Here is a 23,421-nt window from a genome sequence, read left to right as displayed (position 1 = left end):
AAAAAAAAAAAAAAAAAAATACCGCAATCAATCTCTTGTGTTGTATGCCCACTTCAAGGGGTGAGCAAGAGAGTAAGTGAGGGAGCTGTCACACAAGCTGTGAATGAAGTGTATGTTAGTGTGTTAGCTTTTTGGTAATTAGTTCAAAATCAACGTATTGGCTGTACTTTAAATGTCAGTTAATTATCACATCACAGCTCAATTAAATGCATAACTGATTTTATAGTGTATGTTTATTGAAAACCTTGGTGTGTTTTTTTTCCTGGTTCCTAGCAGTGTTTATTTGAACTGTGGCTTTTCTGATCATTTATACATATATTTTTTTGCAGACATTCACACAATACAATTCAAAGATTTAAAGAGCCTTATTCGTGTTTGGGGATCAAAATGAAATCATTAAAATGGAAAAGCTTTTTACCAAATGAGAATCTTAATCAAGGTACAAATACGGAATTATTTGAAGCAGTATGTAGCAGGTTTTACCAACATTTATTGAACCAAGACACCCAGTTTCTCTGAAGAATCTTGCGTCAAAACACCAGGCAATAATGTCAGAAAAATATGAATACTTTTACCATCAAGTGTAAGAGAAATTTGGCAGCTTCTCACTATACACCACTGGCATAGATGTATGAACAAAGATACTTATATTTCTTATCAACACATAATTTTTGGACGAATGTAAGGTGCCTTGAAGTACATGTTTAATCAATTTTAAAAACTTAAAAAACAAACAAATATTGACAAAATGTTATGGAATGTGCTATTAACAAGAAATTAAGTTTGCCCTGGCCATTGGGGGAAGTATAATACAGTCATGCAGACACAAACAAAGAATATTAGTCTCATAACTCTAGTTCAGTAAACTACTGTAATATTAGTTGCATGCACTATTGATGCTACTTGTTAGCCCGTCAATAGCGTTTTCTATTGTGTGCTAGCGTTAAGCTAGCGGGGGTATTCTTAAGGCTAAGTTTTTTGGTTGTTTTAAATACACAAAGTGTAATTCTTTTTTTTTATGTTTAGTTTGACAGTAAAGATCAACAAGGAGTAGGGCTGCACGATATTGGAAAGATATGCGATTTACTTGCTGAACATAGCGATATCGATATTATTGCGATATTATTGCGATATTTAACATGTACCTTACATTTTTATTACCTAATGAAAGAAAAACATTTTTCATGGGGCAAAATAAGCAACCTTCATGTAATCTTAGTTAATTAATTGTAATTATGTCTTGATAATTTTCAACTATTGAATGGCGATGCACACTGGTCAAATTCATATAAAAAGCATAAAATTCCATATAAAACTTTTTGCGTGCCTTTGCGATATGCATATTGCAAGGGCCAATATCGCGATATCGATATTTTTTCGATATATTGCGCAGCCCTAACAAGGAGTGGCAAAAACAGCTTGAATTCTATTTTTTTATGATTTGTTCTCGATGTGCTGAACCAGATCATTTCCCATTGTAGTGATAGTTGGTTGGGAATCGCTGGTATAGCGACAATGTGCACCATTGGCCATTAGAGGGGGCACCTCGTGGAATAATAACTCTTGAGGAGGGTATCCGGTGGCGCATACCTGCAATGCTGGCTGAAGCGACGTATTTATAGACGCCAGCGTAGCGGCTCGCATGTCGCCCACATCACAGCTGCTCGCGGGGCACGGCCGACCCGCTGCTCCGCCGCTTGTCACATTAAAACACAAGATAAACAAACAGCATCATTGCACATTTATATCGAGGCTGGCGGCTGTGACACCATGTTTTATTAAGGCCTGAGGGAGCCATGTGACTATTAGCTAGTTTGCGAAGAGAGTGCGGATTAGAAGGGGTTCTTAGAACGTAATAAACCAGAGTGACACTCAATTGAGGGAAGATGGGAAAACATGAAATCATATCGTGTAGTTTGCAAAACAATATTATATATGAGTCTGATACTTCTATGATATCGCTAGCCTAATAGCAGAATTGTCTGAACAGGAAAAGATAGCAAATTCAAGTAGATGCTTTTGCGATTATCGACCTGGATGACTGACACTGTACACTGGTGTTTCCCAACAAGGGTAGTGAACATTTAATAATATATTTCCAAGATGATACGTAAATATTGTCAGTCATTTCGTTAGCCCGTTAATAAAATTGTATGTGTGTGCTGCAACTTGTTTCCCCGGGGAGACAATAACCTTTGGCACAGCCGCGGCAAAATCACAACAGCCGCGTGTCAGCTCAAGTGTCTCATTAAAAGATCAGGTGACTGATGGAAAAAAAGTAAAACTGCTCGAGTGGGTCTGAATGTTATTCTTGTTAAGTGTTTGAAGGTTCTTTCTTTTGTTTTTGTTTGTTTGTTTATAATCTAATATTTTTTACATTTACTAATTTTTTTATTACCCTTCATGCGATTATTAATTAATTAATTTTTTTATTTTTTTATTTTTTTTTTGGAGGGGGTAAATTTTATAAGTTATAATAGAAGCTGGTTTATTATATATAATGTTTATATTTTTTTTTACATTAAATTATTTTTTTATTATCCCTCAAGAGATTATTATTTATTTATTCATTTTATTTTTTTTTAAATAAGGTAACATTTATTTTTGTCTAGTTTGACTTAAGACAACAATATCTGATAATTAAATGTTCAAAGTTAGGAGCCAAAATAAAATGACTGTCATTAAATAATCAATTGTGTTACATTCTCCGTTTGGAGAAACATCAATATGTATCAGTGAGTGGTACTCATGGTATGCCAAAATATCCCACACATTACACAAGACAAAAAGATCTACACAGGGAACCATTGCTCTACACAGATATAAACAAAATACCCAAGCACAAAACTTTTTTTCCTTTTTTGTGACAGTAAGTTAAAACGGCTTAAAAATGTAAATATGATTTCAAGTTAATTGGAAATAAAGGGGGGAAATGTAGCAATTAAGAAAAACAATTTTATTCCTCTGTTTTTAAACCATACACAACTTTGATTTTAGTTACAAGCATGGTCATGGAACAAATTAAACTCATAAGTCAAGGTACTACTATACTTGCTGTTGAACTACGTTGGTATGTTTCCCTGAACGACAGCACCTCTGCTGGTTTCATCCAAGTATTGCCAGCCCCGATTAATCAACAACCAATTCCACTCAACACAATCCTTAACAATCAAATAATTGATTATTTTGCCCGTCCCGACAGCTTGAGAAAAAAAAGAAAGAGAAAAAAAAAGAAAAAGAAAAAAAAGAGAGAAGAGTGTGTGGATAATAAACGCAATGAGAGTGACTGTCTGGCCATGGGAGTTTCCACTCAAGATAATGGCGTGTGCGCAGAGACTGTAGGAAGGGGGTGGGCGAGGGTGGCGGTGGGGGGGGCCCCAAGGCGGGGAAGCACGAGGGCCAGCACAGCTGAGTGGTGTTGATTGGCCTGTTTGAAAACACATGAACCGCACACAGGCGGCCGGCCCAACAGAGGCTGCGCGCACCCGGGGAAAAAAAAGTGTCGCTCAGCGCTGCGCCGTGCCACGCTGCAGCCCCAACCACATTAGAGCAAATGAATCCATTCCACCTCCTGTTATGGCGGGGGCCTCCAGGAAGCGGGAGGGAGGTTGAGGGGGGTGAGGGAGGGAGGGTCGAGATATGAGGGACGGGGGGGAAGAAAATGATAGAGAGGGAAATGGAAGGTGGTGGAGAAAGAGCGACGTGCTGGGCGCCTCTAATGATGTCTGAGGGCTATAGAATAGAAGAGCAAAAAGCACAAAGTGTCTGTGGGAGGCAAGAGAGAAAGAGAGAGAGCGATGTGGCCATGTCAGCAAAGGCAAGGAGAGGATGGAGAGAAGATCCCCTACTGTGTCCACAGAGCCGCATTGACACTTCTTGTTGTTGTTAAATAAGCTCTTATTGTTCACCACCGCCCTCTACACTCCACCAGCTGAATGAACACTGGATTATTTCTGCGCGTATTGTAAAACCACACCACATTCATTCAAACCAGAACAGCATTTCACATTCTCACAATTTTTGTAATGTGTATTTCAATGAGCAGTCCATGATATTGTAATTTTTTATTTTTTTATTTTTTTTATTTTAACAAAAAATCAACAGAATGAAAAATAATTTAACAATTTTTGTCACACTGCATCAATTGAACGGCCATTTCATTTTCCTACTCTTTCTGGTGTGCCGACTGCTTATTGAGACGTCTTAACTCCTCCCAGTTCATCATTACGGCACTACTAATAGTTATTCTTCATTCTTCATATATATATATATATATATATATATATATATATATATATATATATATATATATATATATATATATATATGATTGAGACCTTATATTGCCAACTACTTGTGTTCAGTCTGTTGCTTATAAAGTTAGAGCACAACAACCTGGTTGCTATTGAGCTTTAGCATTAAGCTAGCAGAATGAAAGTGTGTGAAAGTAATATTCATCGTTTTTCATTGAAGATAAAGAATATATGACTCTGAGGACTTATATTACCAATCTACTTGTGTTCAGTCCATTGTTTAAAAGGTTGTAGCACAGCATCATGGATGCTATATAGCGTTAGCATTAAGCTAGCAGCCTGGAAGGCTAAGCTATGTGGCTGTTTTTAATGCACAATGGGTAATTCTTTTTGTTTTGGAGTTTCTCTCGTCTCAAGGCACCAGTGTAGCTTCGATTTGAAATATATTTTGTGACACCAGTCCTGGAATTTTTTTTGCCACGCCTCCAACACAAGAATAGCAATAACCTGAGTGATTTTACTGGACGCTGAGATGATTTAGATAACTTCCAACAATCATATCAGTCATTAGTCATGTTTATGGACTTAGTGGTATTTATTAAAGCAAGAACCCTGTTGATTTGAATCAGCAAAAGCTAGCAGTTTTACCTTGCTTGCTTGCTAAGGAGCGACAATAAATCCTCAGCTTGTGTGCACATAGTGAGATGCAGGTGATCATTAACTTGTGCACTTGTGCATCTTCGGCGCTTTCACATTCGTGTGCTTCTCTTTCACCCCCCGCCTTCTTTACGATTTACTCAGGAAAGAGGCAGAAGCTTCCACAAATGTCGACTTTTGTTTGTGTTTTGTCACTCAGGCCTCCTCCTCCTGCTGCCACAGCATAATTGGATGTGTAATCCTTTGTTTTGCACCTCTGCTGAGTGCAGCTGATTAAGATGTTTGGGAGACAATAAAGATCTGCGATAGAAAGACGGAAAATACTGGAAAACGAGGTTGGGTTTGCTGTTATAACAGTTAACTTGTTTGTCCCCCCCACCCCCTCCCCCCCTTTACTGTGATGACATGACAGATGAACATGTTTGCTATTGCTGACTATTTACAAAGTAAACATGCAAAGGGGAGGAGCTCACATTATGCAACATCCCGTGAGTGATGGGGTGTGGTGCTGAGGCAACCCATGTTTATTGATTTTGGACATTTGTACATTTTCCCTGGACAAGCTCTTCAAGCTTGCTCTTTTCCAGCATGAATAAAAGGTGAGCCTGTGTGAGAAAGGAGGAGTGATGTGTTAGAAACAAAACTACACCACAGAAAATAAATTGATGTGAAACATTCGGTTTATTATTTGTCTCTTTGCACCCTGACTCTTTATTTGTCTTTAATTCAACTTACAGAAAATGGAAGACATTTTGATGGGAATTTTCATCACAAGGTGTCTCATCCAGTATAAGCAAATGAATCCCTCCCTCAATTGTAATTGCAATTATCAGCGAACTCCTAAAGCCTTTTGATACTTCTATTGCGAACCAAAACAGCAGCACCAAAGCATATTTTGATTTTACTCTGATATTTCAAATAGATGCTTCCTTAATGAATAAAAGATTAATATCTGTAACTGAGTTCAGAGACACTGCGGTTCACACATGGACATTGATTTAACTCCAAATACTATTTGATCTCTGTTGCTAACCATAACAGCAGCACCAAGCCCTGTAATTAATTACCTCGCCTTAATAGGCACCTTTCATTTTCCATCACACACATACACACAAAAAATGGATACTTACTGTAATTGTCAGTTCATCAGTCAACTACTAAAGCCTTTTGATACTCTATAGCTAACCAAAACAGCAGCACCGAAGCTCATTTTGGTTTTGTTGTTAGTATAAGTGTTTTTTAACATGTAAATGTGGTTTCAGTTTTGTAATTTTCCTTATGGTTCTTTGACAGACAAAGGAGTAGTAACTACACGTCAGTTCACAGATGTGATCGCACACACGATTTAGTACTCTGTTAACTAAAACAGCAGCATCAACCGTTCCCTTGATGTGTTTTCTTAAAAGACATTTACTGCTCAAAGTATCACACATTTTTATTTGTTTGTTTGTTTGTCTTACTGCTTATATTTTAATCAAGAGTATACTCAGCACCTTGGACTGGTTGCCAGCCAATTGCAGGGCAAATTTTGTGTATTTTATAAATCAGATTATTATTTTTAGAAAGGTGGTTTCATCACACCCGGAAAACCTGATATAATTCCCTGGGTTGTGTTCACTTAGCCTGTCAACAGCGTTCCCTGCACTCGTCTTCTTCCTCTTTTGGTGTCTTTGTACGTGTTGCGACAACTGAAGAAAGAAGAGGAGCAGTTAATCAATAGCCACAAGGTCAGGCAGGCGGCCGGCGGCGGCTCGAGCGTGCCCCGCTAGTGGGCCGCAGAACTGACTGTGAGGGATTTGTAGCGCTTGTCAGGGCTTAAAGGGAGCCCTCCCCTGGACTACTACTGGCTCTGGGGTGTGATGTGTGAATGAAGCCTGAGCAGCCACAGAAGAGGGAGACATCTACTGGATGTCAGGTGACACTGCGAGACAGCAGAAGTAGGCCACGGGCGTGGAGTGCGAGTGCCGTGAAGTTTGAGCTTTGTGGGGTGATTTTCACAGATGGTCAGCGAAGGCAGCATCGTTATATCACATGTAGGCTGGGAGGAAAAATAGCAATGCCTCCCTCTGTTTGACCACATTCTCCTTAATGTTTAAGACGGTCTAAATGCAGTGTGGGTAATTCTACTCCGCTAAGCTCGGAGGATTAGTAACACACTCTTATTCTTTCTCCAAGTGCTCTTTTGAAGTCTTACCTTTACACACAATCAAAGTGGAGGACTGGAGCTATTATGTTTACATGCTCGTGAGGGAGCAACATTTCGGGAAGATCAACTCAGCGCACAGGAACATTTTGCTGGCTGAGCATCCGCAGTTTGTCACCGCGGGGGGTCTTGAGGGAGCCTTTATCAGTACCGAGCAGCTTTCGAGAACACGCACACATGCATACACATGATCGTCCTGCCCATCCACCCCCGCCGCCACCTGTGGTTTCACCTTTTGTGTGGAGGAATCTGTGGTGAGATAAACACATTGGGATGGCGAGGGACAGAGGTCTCACTACCAAAGCAGCACGATGCCTATTAATCCTGATTTAACCCATTTTCCAGAGCTGGTCAGAGCGAATGAGCATGCAACGGAGGGGTGAGGGGAGGGGGGGTCTTCTAGGCTTGACTGGGAGGTGTTCTTTTAAGCATTCTCAAAGCTGACGTGATTCATTGTTATGGACGACGATGTACAATATGCTCTGTTATGGTGATAAAGCGTTTTGTTCAACTACTATTTATTTCCTCAAATCTGAGGGGCGTTTCCCAATACTTCTATCCATACATATTACATGGTCGACTTGACAGCAGTATAACATGAACGAACCGTCTCTCTTTTGTTTTGCAGATCAGCGGTCGACGTTTGATGGCGTCCCGGTAGAAGCGCCAATATGAACACGCTACCATCCATGGACCGGCACATCCAGCAGACCAATGACAGGCTGCAGTGCATCAAACAGGTTTGACCTCTATTGACCTCAGTTGTGTCCATTATGTCCAGGGTTATTATAGTTTTGGAATTTTCATTTTAGTTAGGTTTAATATCTTTTTGATTTATTTATTTTTATTTTTTTAATTTGGTTAGTTTTAATTCTGGGTGGTTCTGTTTGTTTGTATTAGTTTTAGATATCTAAAAAAAAAATGCTTAGTTTTAGTTTTGCTTTAGTATTAGTTTTTCCTTTTTTCAAATGTGTATTACTTGTGCGCAACATTTATTAAACACCATGGTAAAATGAAAAATGTAACTCATTTCTTATCTTGCGATGCATTTCGGCTGAGTTAAAAAGCAGGGGAGCCGAGCCATTGGAATCAAAAGTCAAGCGTGCAAAATTGTCACCTGTGAGCGATGTCATCTGACGGTGCGTTTCTATTGGCTGCTGCTACATGACATCACTCCTGTGTGACACACTTTCAAATGTCCTTTTTCCTATTGAATAAATATACTTAAAATCAAATTTAAAATCACTCCCACAAGGCCCATGCATTAAATTACCAAAACACTAAAACAAAGGACATTTTCGCTCTCATTATAGTTTGTTTTAGTTAGTTTTGTAACCATAAAATGTAGTTTCACGAAATTGCTTTTAAATTTTAGTTTTAATTTTTTTCATTAGTTTTCGTTAACTAAAATAACCTTGATTCTGTCACCCCAACATGTGACACCTAGCCTCAGGTTGATGAATGATCAGGCTTTTGTGCCTCCCTGAGCACCCTCCATCATCATCAGAGCGGCCCTTGGATTTGCCAAAATCCTGACTTCAGCAGCCTGACACGGTTTTGGTGGGATTGACACCCAAGTCTGAGTTCATGTGTCAGAATATACTCTTTATTGCCAGCAGGGTGCTGTTGTGGTTTTGGGGGGAAAGCCACTGGCGTTTGTCACGTTTCCACCAAGCTGCAGAGTTTGGTTTGGCTTGGAACAGTCTCCCTAATAACAGAGTGACATCATTACTGTGGGAAATATTGTGACCCGCCATTAAATTAAACAGAGGAATGGGATAGTGCTACTTTCAAAATAGTGCCTGATCTTCTTGTTCCATTCCCGATCTCAGCAAACCACTCGAATTCCACCTTAACCCTAAAACATACATTTATGTAAAGCTGAGAGGAAGCCAGAGTACATGGAGAAAACCCAAACAGAAAGACCACATAGTGATCACAGCGGGATCCATACTGGAATCCAACTGGTGACCTTGCAATCGTGATTAACCAGCCAATCATCAGCATTTCACCAGGTAGAGATCAATCTACTTTTTGTGCAACTTACAGTATGTTCAGAGCCAAGGTAGCTGCAGCCTATCTCAACTGGCTTGGGGGACAGACAGACTACACCCTGTACTTGTCACTAGCCAATCACAGAACACATAGACAGACAATCTTTTCCGTCGATCACCAGTGTCTACTATTAGACACCTAGTGAACCGCAGATTTGTCATCTGTGGTTAGTTGTCATTGTCTGAATTTACTCACATCCCTGAGGAGTAGTGGGTGGCAACTGTGTCCGACCCAGGGTACTGGGGACCAGTTCCAGATCTCTTGTCAACAAGCAGTCTGTAACATGTTATTGGTAGAGAAGAAGGATACTAGAGACTTGGAGAAAACCCACGCAGAAAGACTACAAAATTGGGCTTTCACAGGGATCCATGTTGTACTGGAACTGGTGACTTTAACTGCCACACTGCAAATGATTGATACGTTGCAGTTCAGCATCTTCAGTAGTTAGATCCACCCAGCTAGCCATTTTCCGACTGCTTTTTCTCTTCAACCCACGCTACCTGCACAGAAGCCATGCGAATTAGCCCCAATAGAGATCCTGACGTTGACGTCATCCGTCCCAAAATGGCTCTTAGCGCAGCCATTTTGGCATGATAAAAAACACATCAGCGACTTTGAGTAAACGGCAAACGCCACACTGGAACAATGATTGGCAGCTGTTGTGGACCAGCTGCCACAACGAGAAGAGGCAAAAAAAAAAAAAAAAAAAAAAAGGATCAGCATGCTCCAGGCTACCAAAAGAAGAATCAATAGTAGCCAATGTTGCACTTTGTACATGGTGGCTGAATCAGCAGATACTAACTGTTAGCACACAGAAAATGTGGGGGAAATAATCTGTTTGGTTCATTTGTGCTGCTACGGTTTAATAGATATTACACAGTTGAATTCAATAACTGACCAACATCATAAAGAAGACTTTTTACGGTATAAATGACGGCAGTCGCGGCTGATTCAGCAGCAGCTAAGTTGCTAAAGAACACAGCAACAGTTGCGTCAAACTGCTAGCTTCGATGGCATTTTGAGCAAACATAAAGGGGAAATAAATCCGGATTGTACAAACTTGTCAAGCCTTTGTATGATCAGATTTGAAAGTGCTCACCGGCAATAGAGGGGTTAATTCCACATTAGTAGCGCCGCCATAGTTGGGGGTGGGGTGGGGGGGGGGGGGGGGGGGGGGGGACCTTCCTGACACTTCATCGGGAATCCAATATGTCCATCTTGTGCATGTTGTATATCATGTCCTTTTCATCAAAGTAACTGTCAATGCTCTTGGGCGGATGAACGCTAGTTTTCGAACGCCACGCCATTGGAGCCCATTAACGCTGTGACAATAATTTCCCGCCACGGGGGGCGGGGGTGTTCAGAGAAAACCATGTGACGACAGGATCTCTATTCCTTCAGCGACTCCTCAGTAACCCAGCTTTCCTAAAATTAGGGCTGTAACGATATCCAAACATCACAATATGATATTATCACGAAATGGAGGTCACGATACGATAATTAGCACAATATTGTGGGGGCCTTGGCGATATTAAAAAAGATCACAATATTGTAAAAAAGAGAGCTCATACTAAAAAAATAAAATAAAAATACAATATTGTGCTTTTTTACATAACAGCAATGCATATAAACCACCTACAATCTCTAATAACAATATTGAGGCACTTACTTGCTAATGCAAGCGCACATTGATCGCTTCACAAGCAAATTAGGTTCTCCTTCATCCGACATTTAGTGTAGATTTTACACATAGAAGGCCAAAACATCCCTAATGAAAATTAAATTGCACTAATAAACTAGCCAGTTAGAGGGTGCTAGAACTGCACAAATGGAAATCAACCTGACTTTTTTTAACAGATGTGTTCCTTTTAAATATTGTGAACATGACGACGACGATATTGTGGCAGTTTTAATATAACAATATCACAATATTGCCCTTATCGTGACATCCCCACCTAAAATGGTACTTTAAATATTGGAATACAAGTCAGAAATCTAGAAGATTGTAGCCACGATCAATTTCGACATTACAAACGTCACTGAAATGGCTTTGCACTCAGGTAGGCAGTGAGCTGACTGATCTGTCGCAAGCCTCAGAAGGAATCAGTTCATCATCTCTTTGTGTGCTGAATTTGTAGCCGCACCGCTGCGCTCCCTTATCCCTACCTCCGAACCCCCCACCCGCCAGTCCTTGTCCTCATCCAACCCGGAACGGCAACAAGAGCAGCCCCTTCCTCCCTTGCCACTGTCCTTCCCTTCACACCGGAGCCAATGTTGTCAGGCAGAGCGTCAGTGGCGAGCACGTTGAGGCAAAAGGAGCTGCGAGTTTGCATGCGGGCAGATGGGCCCCTGCTGCGCAAGCTCGGATTCCTCCGGTGCCTCAGGCTGATGCGCCTCCCGTCAAGCGGCGCTGATGCCAGCTCATATCACTCATGTAAAACAGGCTCACTCCGTTAGAGCGCCTCCCCGTTCCCGGTCAAAGTCGCGCAGCGATCACAAAGGATGAGTCACTCAAGGCCTTCCTCCTCGAGGCTCATGATATCTCTGGAAGCTCGCAGAGATTTTCTCTGTGGGCGGGTGCACCGGGTGGGCCCTTTTGTCACGCGCGAAAAAAAAGCCTTCACCTCTCGCCGGCCCCGAAGGACAATGCTTCTACCTTCTCAGCGGGAACTCACAAAACAAGGCGCTCGGGCTTGAGCATAATAACCGCTTTCAAGTAGGCTCAATCTCGCCGAGGCTCCGTGTCGTTTCGGAGCTATTAACCTCCAGAGCTGCGAAGAAAGGGAGCCCAATTTTTAAAACCACTTATTGTGTCCTGCCAGCTAGAGTAGCCTTCAGACAGTGGTAAGAAAAGACTTGACTGTTTAGGGCCTCGGCGAACAAGCGAGAGAGAGACTGACAGACACTGAAAGAGATTAGACAACACACACCCGTCGGCGATGGTGTGCACACATGGCTGCCAGGATCGAGGTTGTTTGCTTTATGCACGGGCACAAGCCAGGCAGGAGGCTTTTGGTGCTCAGGCTCAGTTACATTCTGGAGAAGAAAGACAAGAGAGAGGATGGAGGATTTTTGGTGGGAAATAGTGACGGCTGGCCGTCGCCAAGACAGATTAACAAGAAACACTGGCATCATTGTGGCTGAGGGTGTGATCTCCTTCCCACAATGCAACGGCGCGCCGAGTGGGCTTACATTGGACACAGTCAAGGTCCTCACAGGGTCGCGCAGAAACACAAGACCCAAAATCAAGAGGAGGCCGAGCGCGAGGCTGCAAACGTTCTTCGGTTCCAACTGTTTTTACAATTGGTGTGAGAAAGCAGGGAAATAACACTCGCACATCATTTCCTTTTGTTTCTGATGGTTTTGTGTGTTTGCGCAGCACTTACAGAACCCGGCCAACTTCCACTCGGCGGCCACAGAGCTGCTCGACTGGTGCGGAGATCCCCGGGCCTTCCAGCGACCTTTTGAGCAAAGCCTCATGGGATGTCTGACGGTAAGCAAACATTCATTTAGGTTTCGCTCTGGAATTTTCTGCACTTTTAAGATGACGTCAACAAGATAATTGCTTTGATGCATACTTGCCATGAAATGTCCTGCGTTTGTCTTGTGAGGCTTCTCATTGAAGATATTGCAAGCTATACGTTGATACAATTGGGAGGGAGGGGGTGGGGGGGATCAGCCTTTCCCATACTATTATGATCTCAAGAAACTACTAATCTTGAATGATATTCAACACAAGATGAAAAATGTGACATCAATCAACAAATGTGCCTTTGGTGTTTTACCAGTCATTTTATTCTCCATAATTTGAGATTGTTTCAGGAATTCTGAGGGGAAGCATTTTTAGCTCTTCTTATCTTCAAACTTTCAGGGCCTACTTAAAGAGATACTTTACTTATTTAGCCATTTTTGGCAGTCAAACATTAATATTTTGCCTATAATAAATTCTACATTTTCATTTTATTTTTCATGTACAAATTATTACCTTTAAAAACACATTTTGCAACTTGCTGTCGACTGAAAATGACATCACAAGGGCTCAGGTAACCAATCACAGCTCAGCTTGTGAATGTCACATGACCAAACCTAGAAAACAGGTGAGCTGTGATTGGTTACCTGAGCCCTTGTGATGTCATTTTCAGTCGACAGCAAGTTGCAAAATCTGTTTTTTAAAGGTACTAATTGTATGTAAAAAATAATGAGAGTATAAATTAATTACAGACAAAATATTAACTTTTTATTGCTATAATGGGCTCAGTAAGATCCCTTTAACACATTCACTGCCATAGAGGATTTTAGACGTCAAAGATATTTTTTTCCTGGACTGGCAGTGAATGAGTTAAGGATCACTAATGATTTGAATTATATCAGACATTAGATGGGAGAGCTACTTATTGTGAAGTTCAATAATCATCTACTTGATAGAATCTTAAAATTGAATTTCTACATAATAATAATCATTTTAAAATATGTGAAAAAAAATGTAAATTTCAAAATTTAGCAGTACTAAATTTGATAATAATCCATATATTTGTGGAGACTGGGGTCAAGTTGTGTTTTACAAGTTACTTCATGTTAAAGATTAGATCGCTCTCAAATGCACTGAGCCGTCACCGTCTTACAAATTTAATTATGCCATCTAGTGGCAGAAAAATTACTTAAACACAAATCAATATCACACTCGTTTTTTACATTACAGTACATCTTTTAAATTTTAACTCAATTGTATGAATTATTATGAAATTAATGTACCAATGACTAAAAGTTGCAGCCATATTTGTATTAGTTCAAGATTTTTTTCCACTTTTATGTTTGAGTATGAACACTTAGAAAAAAAATATACATTTTATCATATACATTTAGAACAGATATAAAATGTGCGATTAAACGTGAGTTAACTAGTGAAGTCATGCGATTAATTACGATTAAAACATGTTACCGCCTGACACCCCTAATTCTTACTGTAATTTATTATTATTATTACATTCAATAGTCTGCTTCGTGTGTTCACACAAAGCTTTCTAGTTTTGAACAGTCATCTGCTCAGTAACTGTGCGATTTAACACTTGTGACCCACTGTGGCACCACCACACACAATGCTACAAGCATGCTGCGGGTACCATTCAACCCACAGTTCTCCATTCACCGACCATCACTCACCGATGTGGGCGGAGGGCCAGCGCGCCGCCTGCCCATTCTCCAGCAGGTGTGTGATCAAATAAAACACACACACACACTCGCACGTTGCTGGAAATCAAAAGGCTTGGCCGAGCGCGATCAGTCAGAAACACTGGAGGAGCATTGTTCCTATCACAAGTGGTAGCGTGAGCAAACAGATAAAGGCTCATTAATGTGTAAATCACAATAAAAGCCTCTTAGAGTCTGATAAAGAGCCATACAATGCAGCCAAGCACTCAGCATGGCGCCCCCGTCTATCTGCTAAATTGCTTCATTAGACTCTGAGAGCAAACAGCTCCTTATCGAGAGAATTACAGCGGGCGGCCCATGCGTACTCCCCGGGATTTTTGTCTTCCTCGTGACGTCATCGTCTCGCTTCTAAGTGTCCAAGCTTGGAATATTAATACCACTGCGTGCGATGTTTAGCCAATGAGATTTGCTGCAGCTAAATGAAACGGCACGCACGCAGGGACTGCTTGTTGCCTCTGGCATCTGGAGCAGGTCATTCCCTGGCGGAGCTTCGGCTCCGGAACCAATAAAGCATGACATGACTGCTGTTACAGATACACTGCAGCTTCCTTTGTCCCTCGACGTGTGTGTTTTTAAATGAATGGAGACATGTATACTATAGTGTGTATATTTCTGCCACCTGATTTGCTATAGAATGCACAGTGGATTCATCCATTTAAGAAAGTCAGACCCAATTGTATGATACCCAAAGCAATAGTTCCTATATGAAATAATGTAAATCCAAAGAATCCGTTCCAGACATCCAACAATATTAAAGTAAAAGTCAAGTCAAATGTTGTCTTTGAAATATATCTTCTAGTATGTGGCCCCAGTGGTCTAAACACGGTATTCTGATTAATATTGCTTTAGTGGCACGAGAATTAAGCAGATTCATCCACCCATTTTCATCCATCTCAGGCCATAGTCATCAGTCTGCTGTCTACTGGAATTGACGTCAAAGTGCCCTCGGGCTCGCACTGCCAACTTCATGACTTTTACCTGTTTTCTTCGTGTGGTCACATGATGTTCGCAATGCGAGCCCGAAGCACATATTATACATGTTATAATACATTTTATTTGGCCCTTTAAGGCTTATTTATTCAGACTCAAACTGTTTGGCGCTTATTCATTGATTGTGACTGTTAAATTAGTCACCTTGTGACCCAAGAAAGTGTGGTGAAGCTGTTATTATACTGCATGCTTTTATTTTGATGGTCTGAACTGTGTGAAAGTCCAAACATTGCATTTAGTGCATTTAGATGGGAAAAAATGAATCATGAAAACTCAGGGCTTACAGAAACTGAGGTTCCATTGTAATTGCTTTATCATCATACATAGCAAAAAAAAAGAAAAAGAAAAAAAAGAGGGATTAGCAACGCTAAAATGTATTTAATGATCGTAAATATGAACTTTTTATGATGCTTTTACAGTATTAGAACAACCTGGCACCCTGGCTGACCTTATAGCAAAGTGTGTTTGGAGGTCACAAGCAAGCAGAGCAGAGATGTCATGTGTTAGTCAGATAAAAGCAAAGGCGTTTCCAGTTGAAAAGGTTTACCCTCCTGAGTCCTCTTTATTAGCATCACTCAACGCCACTTACATTCAGGCCTGTCATTCTGCAGCTTCATGTCAATATGCACCACAAGATGACTTGTTTAAAATAATAAGACATTTGTTTTTTTAATCCTCTAACTGTAAAGATAAATATGGATTCTTCTTCTTCTTGTTTTACTGTAGGTGGTGAGTCGCGTGGCAGCCCAGCAAGGCTTTGACCTGGACTTGGGCTACCGGTTGCTGGCTGTGTGTGCAGCCAACAGGGACAAATTCACACCCAAATCTGCCGGTAAGACCCCTAACCCAACCTCATAAGTATTCCAAAACACAAACAGAATGTTGTCTGACATGGCACTACAAACAATTTTAAATTGGCTGAAACATATTTGGAATTGTGAACCTTTGAACTAAAATAATCCTAATTATTGGCAGCCATTTTATATTAAAGTGCCTGAATGAGCAGCCAGTTACTCTTTCAGTTTTCCAATTTACAAAATCATACAAGATGATGTTGGAAAAGAATCAGACATCTATCTAATTTATTTTATTTGGGCAGCCTTTAAATAGATAAATAAAATAATGTACCTTCGTCATTTTTGGTTATGTTGTTTTCGACTAACTGAGTGATAGATGTAGATACTTATTATGCCCAAACTCCTAAATTGCCATCGTAAATGCTAGTCCCACACTTTTTACATTGAATCATTTTATTTATTTTTTATTTTTGTTTGTTTTTTGTTTGTTTTTTGGTAGTGCTCGACAGCTAGCTAGATCGTAGTTAGCTGGTTATATAGATGAACAATACTTAGGTCGGTACAGCAAGCTATTGATTCATTTTAGTTTTTTTAGTAAAGCTAAATAGCTAGCTAGATAGATAGTTAACAAGTTAGCAGTATGATAGTAATCTAGATCGTGATAACTAGTCAGACTGTCGAAACAGGCTGTGATTAAAAAAAAAAAAAAAAATCAGATTAACCATTTTCTCACAATTGATTGATGTGTTTCTTATTGTGTAAAATCTTCCTAAATTATTGCAAGACTCATATGTTTAAACTCTGTTGGGCCAGTTGTTTTTCATGAGTAGTTAGATGGATAGAAAGACAAACTAACACAAATAAATGGATAAACTGCCGAAATGGGCTGCAGAAGGTTGACATCGGTCTAAAGTTATTCCAGTTAGTCATTTTCTACTAATCGCGTATAAAGTATGTTGCCTGTATGATGAAAATATGGTGAATTGTTGTTGTTTGGAAGCTCATTGTTTTTCCATATAATTAGATGTCCGATGTTCAATTAGTGTGAACAGGTTTACACCAACTGGCTCCTCATATTTGCCAAAAGTCGTTTTTCAGCTGTGGCGGCGGCAAGCGACTTAAGTGGGCGGCCAGACGTCAGTGCACCATATCGATTGTCTTGTTTCTCTCAGTCTGGGATAATGTAATTGTTGTGCGGGCATGGCTCGGGCCGGCTGTCTGACGGCCAGAGACTCGTCCTCGGTTCTCATGCGATCTAATAGAAGGGAGCGCAATGTTTTCAGGAAGGATGGCCCGTTAATGCGCAGCGGGTAAATGGCGAGCTGGAGTCGAATTACCCTGGGTGGGGATGATGCAGGCTCACATGTGACTCAAGGCACATCTTACTCACTGAATATCTTCCCACCATTACAAGCACGTCAAAGGGAGCAGACTGGCCGATGCGCAGTCTAACTACGCTGCACAAAAATCACAAACCTTCTGACTTTTACTGCCCTATGATCACATTTTTTACGTGCAGGCTCGGCACAAATCGCCGGCTCGCCTGCGTGGCGACACGGGCATGCAAATGTGACATCCGAGAGGGGGAGAAACAGTCTGGTGCTGCTCTGAGTGGGGCCCCTGAGGGGAAGGGAGAAAGAGCAGCCAGACTCTTAAGAGATCAATCACACTGTCACTTTCTCGCAGAGCATCACTTTAACAAGGAAGTTGATAACATGATTAATATGGATATAAAAACCTATCAAGGCTCTGAAGTAGAGCGGTACCTCAATTTACAATTTTAATTGTTAACACGGCCAAGATTGTAGTTCTCATTTACTCTAAAATCAAATCAATTTCCGCCATATTGCATAACATACGTATTGAAACATACAATATAGAATTATATGACCACCTTTTGTATTGGATCTGTTCCTAATATTGTGGCCGGTGAATTAATGAGCCATGAGAGAATGGAGGAGATTATTCTTCAAGAGCAATAACTTCTTTTCCCCATCTCCCACCAGCATGAATATACAAATAAAAAGAACATAAATACACCCACTCATCACCACCAGTCAAGTGCTGATGCACTGCTGATGGTCTGGTGGTCTGCGGGATTAGCTCATTGTTCTAATCCATAATCCCATGAACAGATTTTCAGTATCTGCCGCTAGGTCAGATTGCATTAGCGCTATTAACAAGTAGCTTTAATGTTAGCACACACGCACATATCTTATTTCAAGCTTCACGGGGATTTGTCGTACTTTTTCGATGGTAATGCATTGAAAATGAAAATAAAACTAATGTTAAGAGTTTATGATGTCTTTCTGAAATCTTAAATCAAGTGAGGTAAATGAAGTGGTCGGCGCTCCGCTGTTGAGCAAACACCCGCGACCCCGACAGATTTAGCTGAGAAGTTCAGGCAACAAATCAGATTAGCTTCATAATCTGTCAAGGGTCTTACTGTTGCCTTGCGCGGCATCGTAGCACCCCTCCAAAGGGCACCGGTGATGATGAAGCTAATTAGCAAGGCTGTGTTCTATCCCATTGTTCTGCTTATAGCACTAAAACAAAAAAAATCTCTTAACAGCCCACTGGTTCACAATGACTGGTTTATAGTATAGTTGACCAGCCAGGACGTCACTTGTGTTAGCATTAGCAGATGCTATGGATGCACTGATACCACTTTTTCAGACCAAGTTGAAGTATATGTGAATGCTTAATAATGCCATAACAACTCATAATTGTAATGAGAATGTTTTACTTTAATCAAATATTGTCATTAATTTATCAATTTTATACTCAAATGATTTTTGTTATTCTTCAGCCTTGGTTGGTAGCATATGCTCTCCTGACAGTTTTTACATCCCCCCCATTTGTTGATCTATCTTGTATTTATTTCAGCGTATTTGTAGTTTTGGACATGAATTGACATGCTGAGGATTAACGGCAGCTGTTCTTGGAATGATAGCAACGTTTAATGTTTAAGTCCGAAGCAGGCTGCGGCATGTCCGTCGCTCAAAGATCCTCTGAGAAGTTCACAAGACGTGCCCGCTGATCGCATCTCACAGAGACCGCCAGTCGCTCTGTCGGGCTGCGTGATGCGCCATTAACCGGGCCAGCGAGGTAAACAAGCGCTCAAGCTGTGTCAACAGTGACCGAAAACTTCCAGGGTGCGGCTGTGGAAAACGTTTTCACACACACACACACACACACACACCCCCCCACACACACACACACACACACACACACACACACACACACACACCCACACAACACACACAACGAAGTGGTCCACCCGCGCCGTCGCTGCCATAATTCAGCAGGAGGTGTTAAGACGATGAACAGATACCACTTTACTTGTCTGTCTAAGGTATCATACTGTACAAGTCGAGTCAAATTGAATGTCAAAATAGCACAAATTAAATCAGTGGTTTTGACTTGAGTACAAATTGACAAGGAACTGTATGCTTAAAGTGGCTTACATTGGCCTTTATGTTGTTTCTTTTGACCTCATATAAATACTCATATCTCATTTATTGTGTATTTTAAAGTATGGCTACCAAAGTCTTTTTTTTATTTATTTTTTATTTTTTATTTATTTATTTATTTTTTGACTCTGAGTGCGACACATGCCTCCCAATTTTCATAGCTGTAGGTCAAATGTAGTGGGACAGGATGTGTTAGGCCCCTGAAGGGGGCACTACAGACACATTTTTGTTTGTACTATGTACGACTTTAAAATATCACAGTTTTCGCCTGGCGTGATGTGTGTTTGGTGAGTTTTCGTTCATGTTCCTCAAAAATTTGATCCTATAAAGGTACGCTGTAGAATTTAGTTAATACTTCGTTTGCTACGCTCTAGAGAAGGCTGACATCATTTCGCCACCATCTTTCTGGGCTTCAAAATTTACGCACTTTGAACGTAGGTCATTGCATTCTATTAGTTCCGCACAAGATGACACAAAATTAAACACCTTTAACAGATGATGATGATGATGATGATGATGATGATGATGATAATAATAATAATAATAATTCCTAAAAAACCTTCCGTAGTTGCTGCTTGGACCTTAAAAAAAAAAGTATCATATTTAAGCACAAACTGCGTTATAAAACATCCAACATTGGATCTGACATTATTTTGTTTACAGTTTTTAAATAAAATCATTTAAAAAATGTGATTTTATCGTCGTTTACGCAACTCTGGATTTTTGCATTTTTTTTAAATTAAGAGTTGGGTGGCTCTAAACTGAAATATTAATACTGTTACAAAGATAATGCAGCCTTCATGATATGTCAATTGATTCCCATGTATCAAGATTTTAAATTTTTGAAAAATAATTTTTCGTAGCAATAATTCTTCCTTCTTGATCAACGTGTGAACTGAAGCCATTATTGGTCGCTGAATGAGCTGATTTAAGCAGACTATTTGGACCACCGCCAACCACTGGCCTGGCCTGCATATGAAGGCATTTTCGTCATTTGGGCTGGTCACTGCGACTTGTGAGCTTTACCAAAAATGGAAAAGGACAGAAACGCAATCACATCCTTTTAAAACGACAGCTTTTGTCATCTTGCTCCGGAGAACTCGAGGAAAAGTGCCGCATTCTTTCATACAGACCCAATCAACCTGACAAGACTTTTTATATTTAATTACTACCGAGGGTAAGAGCAGTGCACTGAATTATTAACAGCTTTATTTTTAGCTCACCGGCCTCTCCTCTGACACCGGCTTTGCTTTAGATGATGAAATCCGCCTGCAACACCAAACTACCTTTAGAAGTTCACTGTTGAGTTTGTGGACTAAACACTCATTAGCTCCACTTCCAGCCCTCTTGGCTCCGCGGGTCCTCGATCAGTCGCCGGCTAATTGGTTTTGCTTTACCCGAGACGCTGAACCTGGCCAAGAGGCACCGTTTTACACACACAAGACAACGTAGTGTCAAAACCAGATGAGCAAATGATTTAAATCCTTCTTTTGTTCAGGGGTTGACTGATCTGGCACCCACACCTCAGGACTAAGCCGCCTGTGACCCCCGCCCCTCTCCACCATCCGTCATCCCTGACGGGCTTTCGGTACACCCTCTTCAAGTAAAATTGCGCTCTGACAATGCCGCTGTTGTGGGATATAGATGGCCGAGTGTCACACACTCTCACTTTCGCCGGCATCCCTAGGTTGACTCAGGCATGATCAGCGGTGACAGGTTGGGCTTTTCCCCATCATTCATCGTTCCATCGGGTCGACTTTCACGGCTGAACTCGGATTCACCCGCAACTTGATGTTTTTTGCTCTAATCTCGGATGTGTCGTATTAGTCACGAGGTGGCATCACGATGGAAGGCCTGTCACTGTTAGATCAGAATCTAGTCGCCAGGTGCTTTGATTGAGCTACACAGTTAACTCCGCCCACTGCTGCAAGCAGGATGCAATTGTCAGATGATGTATTTATGCAGGTGTTTTTCTGCGAGGCATCCATTACATCACCTCCAGACAGAAGGGTGAGAAGCGCCGCAATATCTCGTCCTCGCCATCTCCGCTCCACTTTGCTGCTGCTTGCTGTCTTTATCTCTGACTCTCATCCTTTCTCTTCTACATCCCATGCCCCCTCCTCACCGGTCTATCCTACGAGCGAGCACCCCCCCCCCCTCTACACCTCCCGGCTGTCTCCAGCGCTCTGGAGCCGGTAGCAGGTACAGCAGGAGCCCATTAGCGCAGATCCCCCTGCTCTGATTGGATAAGCCGGGAGGAACCGGGAGACTGCCTCTGAATAATTGATGTGCATTGTGCAGACGCCGGACAAGGGGAAACAGACAGATCAGAGAGCAGTAGAGGAGAGTGAGCAAAAAAAAAAAAGAAAAAAGTAAGGAGAGGAGGAGGGGGGGTAGAGGAAGTCATAAAATAGAGTGATAAGGTGCAGGAAGCGGCCAAAGCTCAGGGAGTTTCAACAGGAGACACTTTGCACGGCGACCTGAATGGGATGACATGTGCAGGCGTTGCGTTCACATCGGGGTAAGTAAGTTGAGTGCGTCTTTTTGTGCATGAGTGCATGGAGCAAGAAGTTGAACGGAGGCTGACTGAGCATCTTATTTAGCTTGTTTGCGTTACCTTTTCTCTATTAGCTTGCTTATTTGTGGAATTGTGGCACATTTGAACTGTGCTCGCTCGGGCATTCTTGCAAATAAGTCTACAACTGTGCGCGGCTACTACGACCAGGGTAAAAGAGTGGGATCAGGACGGATCAGCTGACCACAGGTTGACCTACATGCTGCCTCGGGGGTCATACTTCTGTCTACGTACTGTATGAGCTGGTCGAGGCTTATTCTTCTGTTCTGAGGGTCATGTGATGGAGTGGGCTTGTGGTTACGCTTGGTCAAAATGGGGCACACATTCTGTGTTTTGGACAACTTGGCTGGAAGAACATTTTTGCATTAAACATGATACAACAAGATAAAAAAAAGCATGTAAAGTGTGGACCACTATCAGCAAGATATTTAGCTTATTTGCTTGGTTATTATTGTGTGTGCTAAAAAGAAAGTCAGTAAATACAATATTATTTACACATTACATTATGTTGGGCTGAGCTTACATTTTCGAACGCAGAAGAATGTGTCAATCCCCAGACTTAAACCCTAGAGAGCTGTGGTTCACAATGTGTGGTAGGAATACCACCAGCCATACATGGGCTCCCTCTAATGGTAAGCTAGGTCATCACTTAATTAAATGTTCACACTATGCATATCACTGTGGTTTTAATTTTTTATTATTTTTTTAAATACAGTACAATTAATTTCATAGATAATGTCATAATTTAATTTCGCAAACACATTCCAATACACTCGCAAGTACGTTCACACTTATTAAGAATACGTTCTAACATACTTGTAGGCTAAATGCTACAAACATAGCATATATATACCCATAATGCCAAAGGGTATTGCTTGCAAATGTGCAAGTCAAGACCCTGTGGCATTATGGGGAAAAAATGAAGACATAATAATAAATCATAATAGTTAGGAATAAAATGTTTTTTTTATTTTTATTTAATTTTTGAACATATTGGTATAATGTGGGTCAAGAGTTGTTGGGGTTTTTTCCTTTCGCGTATGCACAAATAATACCTCTGGTATTATGGAAAAATAAAGCTAAGTATGTTCAAAATACAAACGTATTTGCGAGTACGTTCAAATGTACTCACAAATACGTTCGAACGTATTCGCCAGTCAAAAATGTTTACTACACATTGGCAGTTCCACACTTCCATAGTATTTAACTT

General features: G+C 41.0%; 1 protein-coding gene across 3 annotated transcripts in view; it reads left to right on the top strand.

Annotated features, from left to right (window-relative positions):
* The window catches only part of zmiz1a (zinc finger, MIZ-type containing 1a), a 151,449-nt gene that overhangs the window by 102,673 nt on the left and 25,355 nt on the right, over positions 1–23,421 (top strand). For 2 of the 3 annotated variants that reach the window (XM_077495612.1, XM_077495613.1), the window contains exons 4-6: positions 7,742–7,853; positions 12,548–12,661; positions 16,093–16,198. In XM_077495612.1, coding sequence (XP_077351738.1) covers positions 7,785–7,853; positions 12,548–12,661; positions 16,093–16,198 — 289 coding nt within the window. In that variant the 5' untranslated portion in view covers positions 7,742–7,784. Of the gene's footprint in view, positions 1–7,741; positions 7,854–12,547; positions 12,662–16,092; positions 16,199–22,003; positions 22,158–23,421 lie in introns of those variants that run through there. The other variant, XM_077495614.1, reaches the window with a different exon arrangement.

Source organism: Festucalex cinctus, chromosome 14 (assembly GCF_051991245.1).
Source record: "Festucalex cinctus isolate MCC-2025b chromosome 14, RoL_Fcin_1.0, whole genome shotgun sequence".
Lineage (NCBI taxonomy): Eukaryota > Metazoa > Chordata > Actinopteri > Syngnathiformes > Syngnathidae > Festucalex > Festucalex cinctus.
The sequence above is the reverse complement of the archived record's forward strand: the minus strand, read 5'-3'. Positions and strand labels throughout refer to the sequence as shown.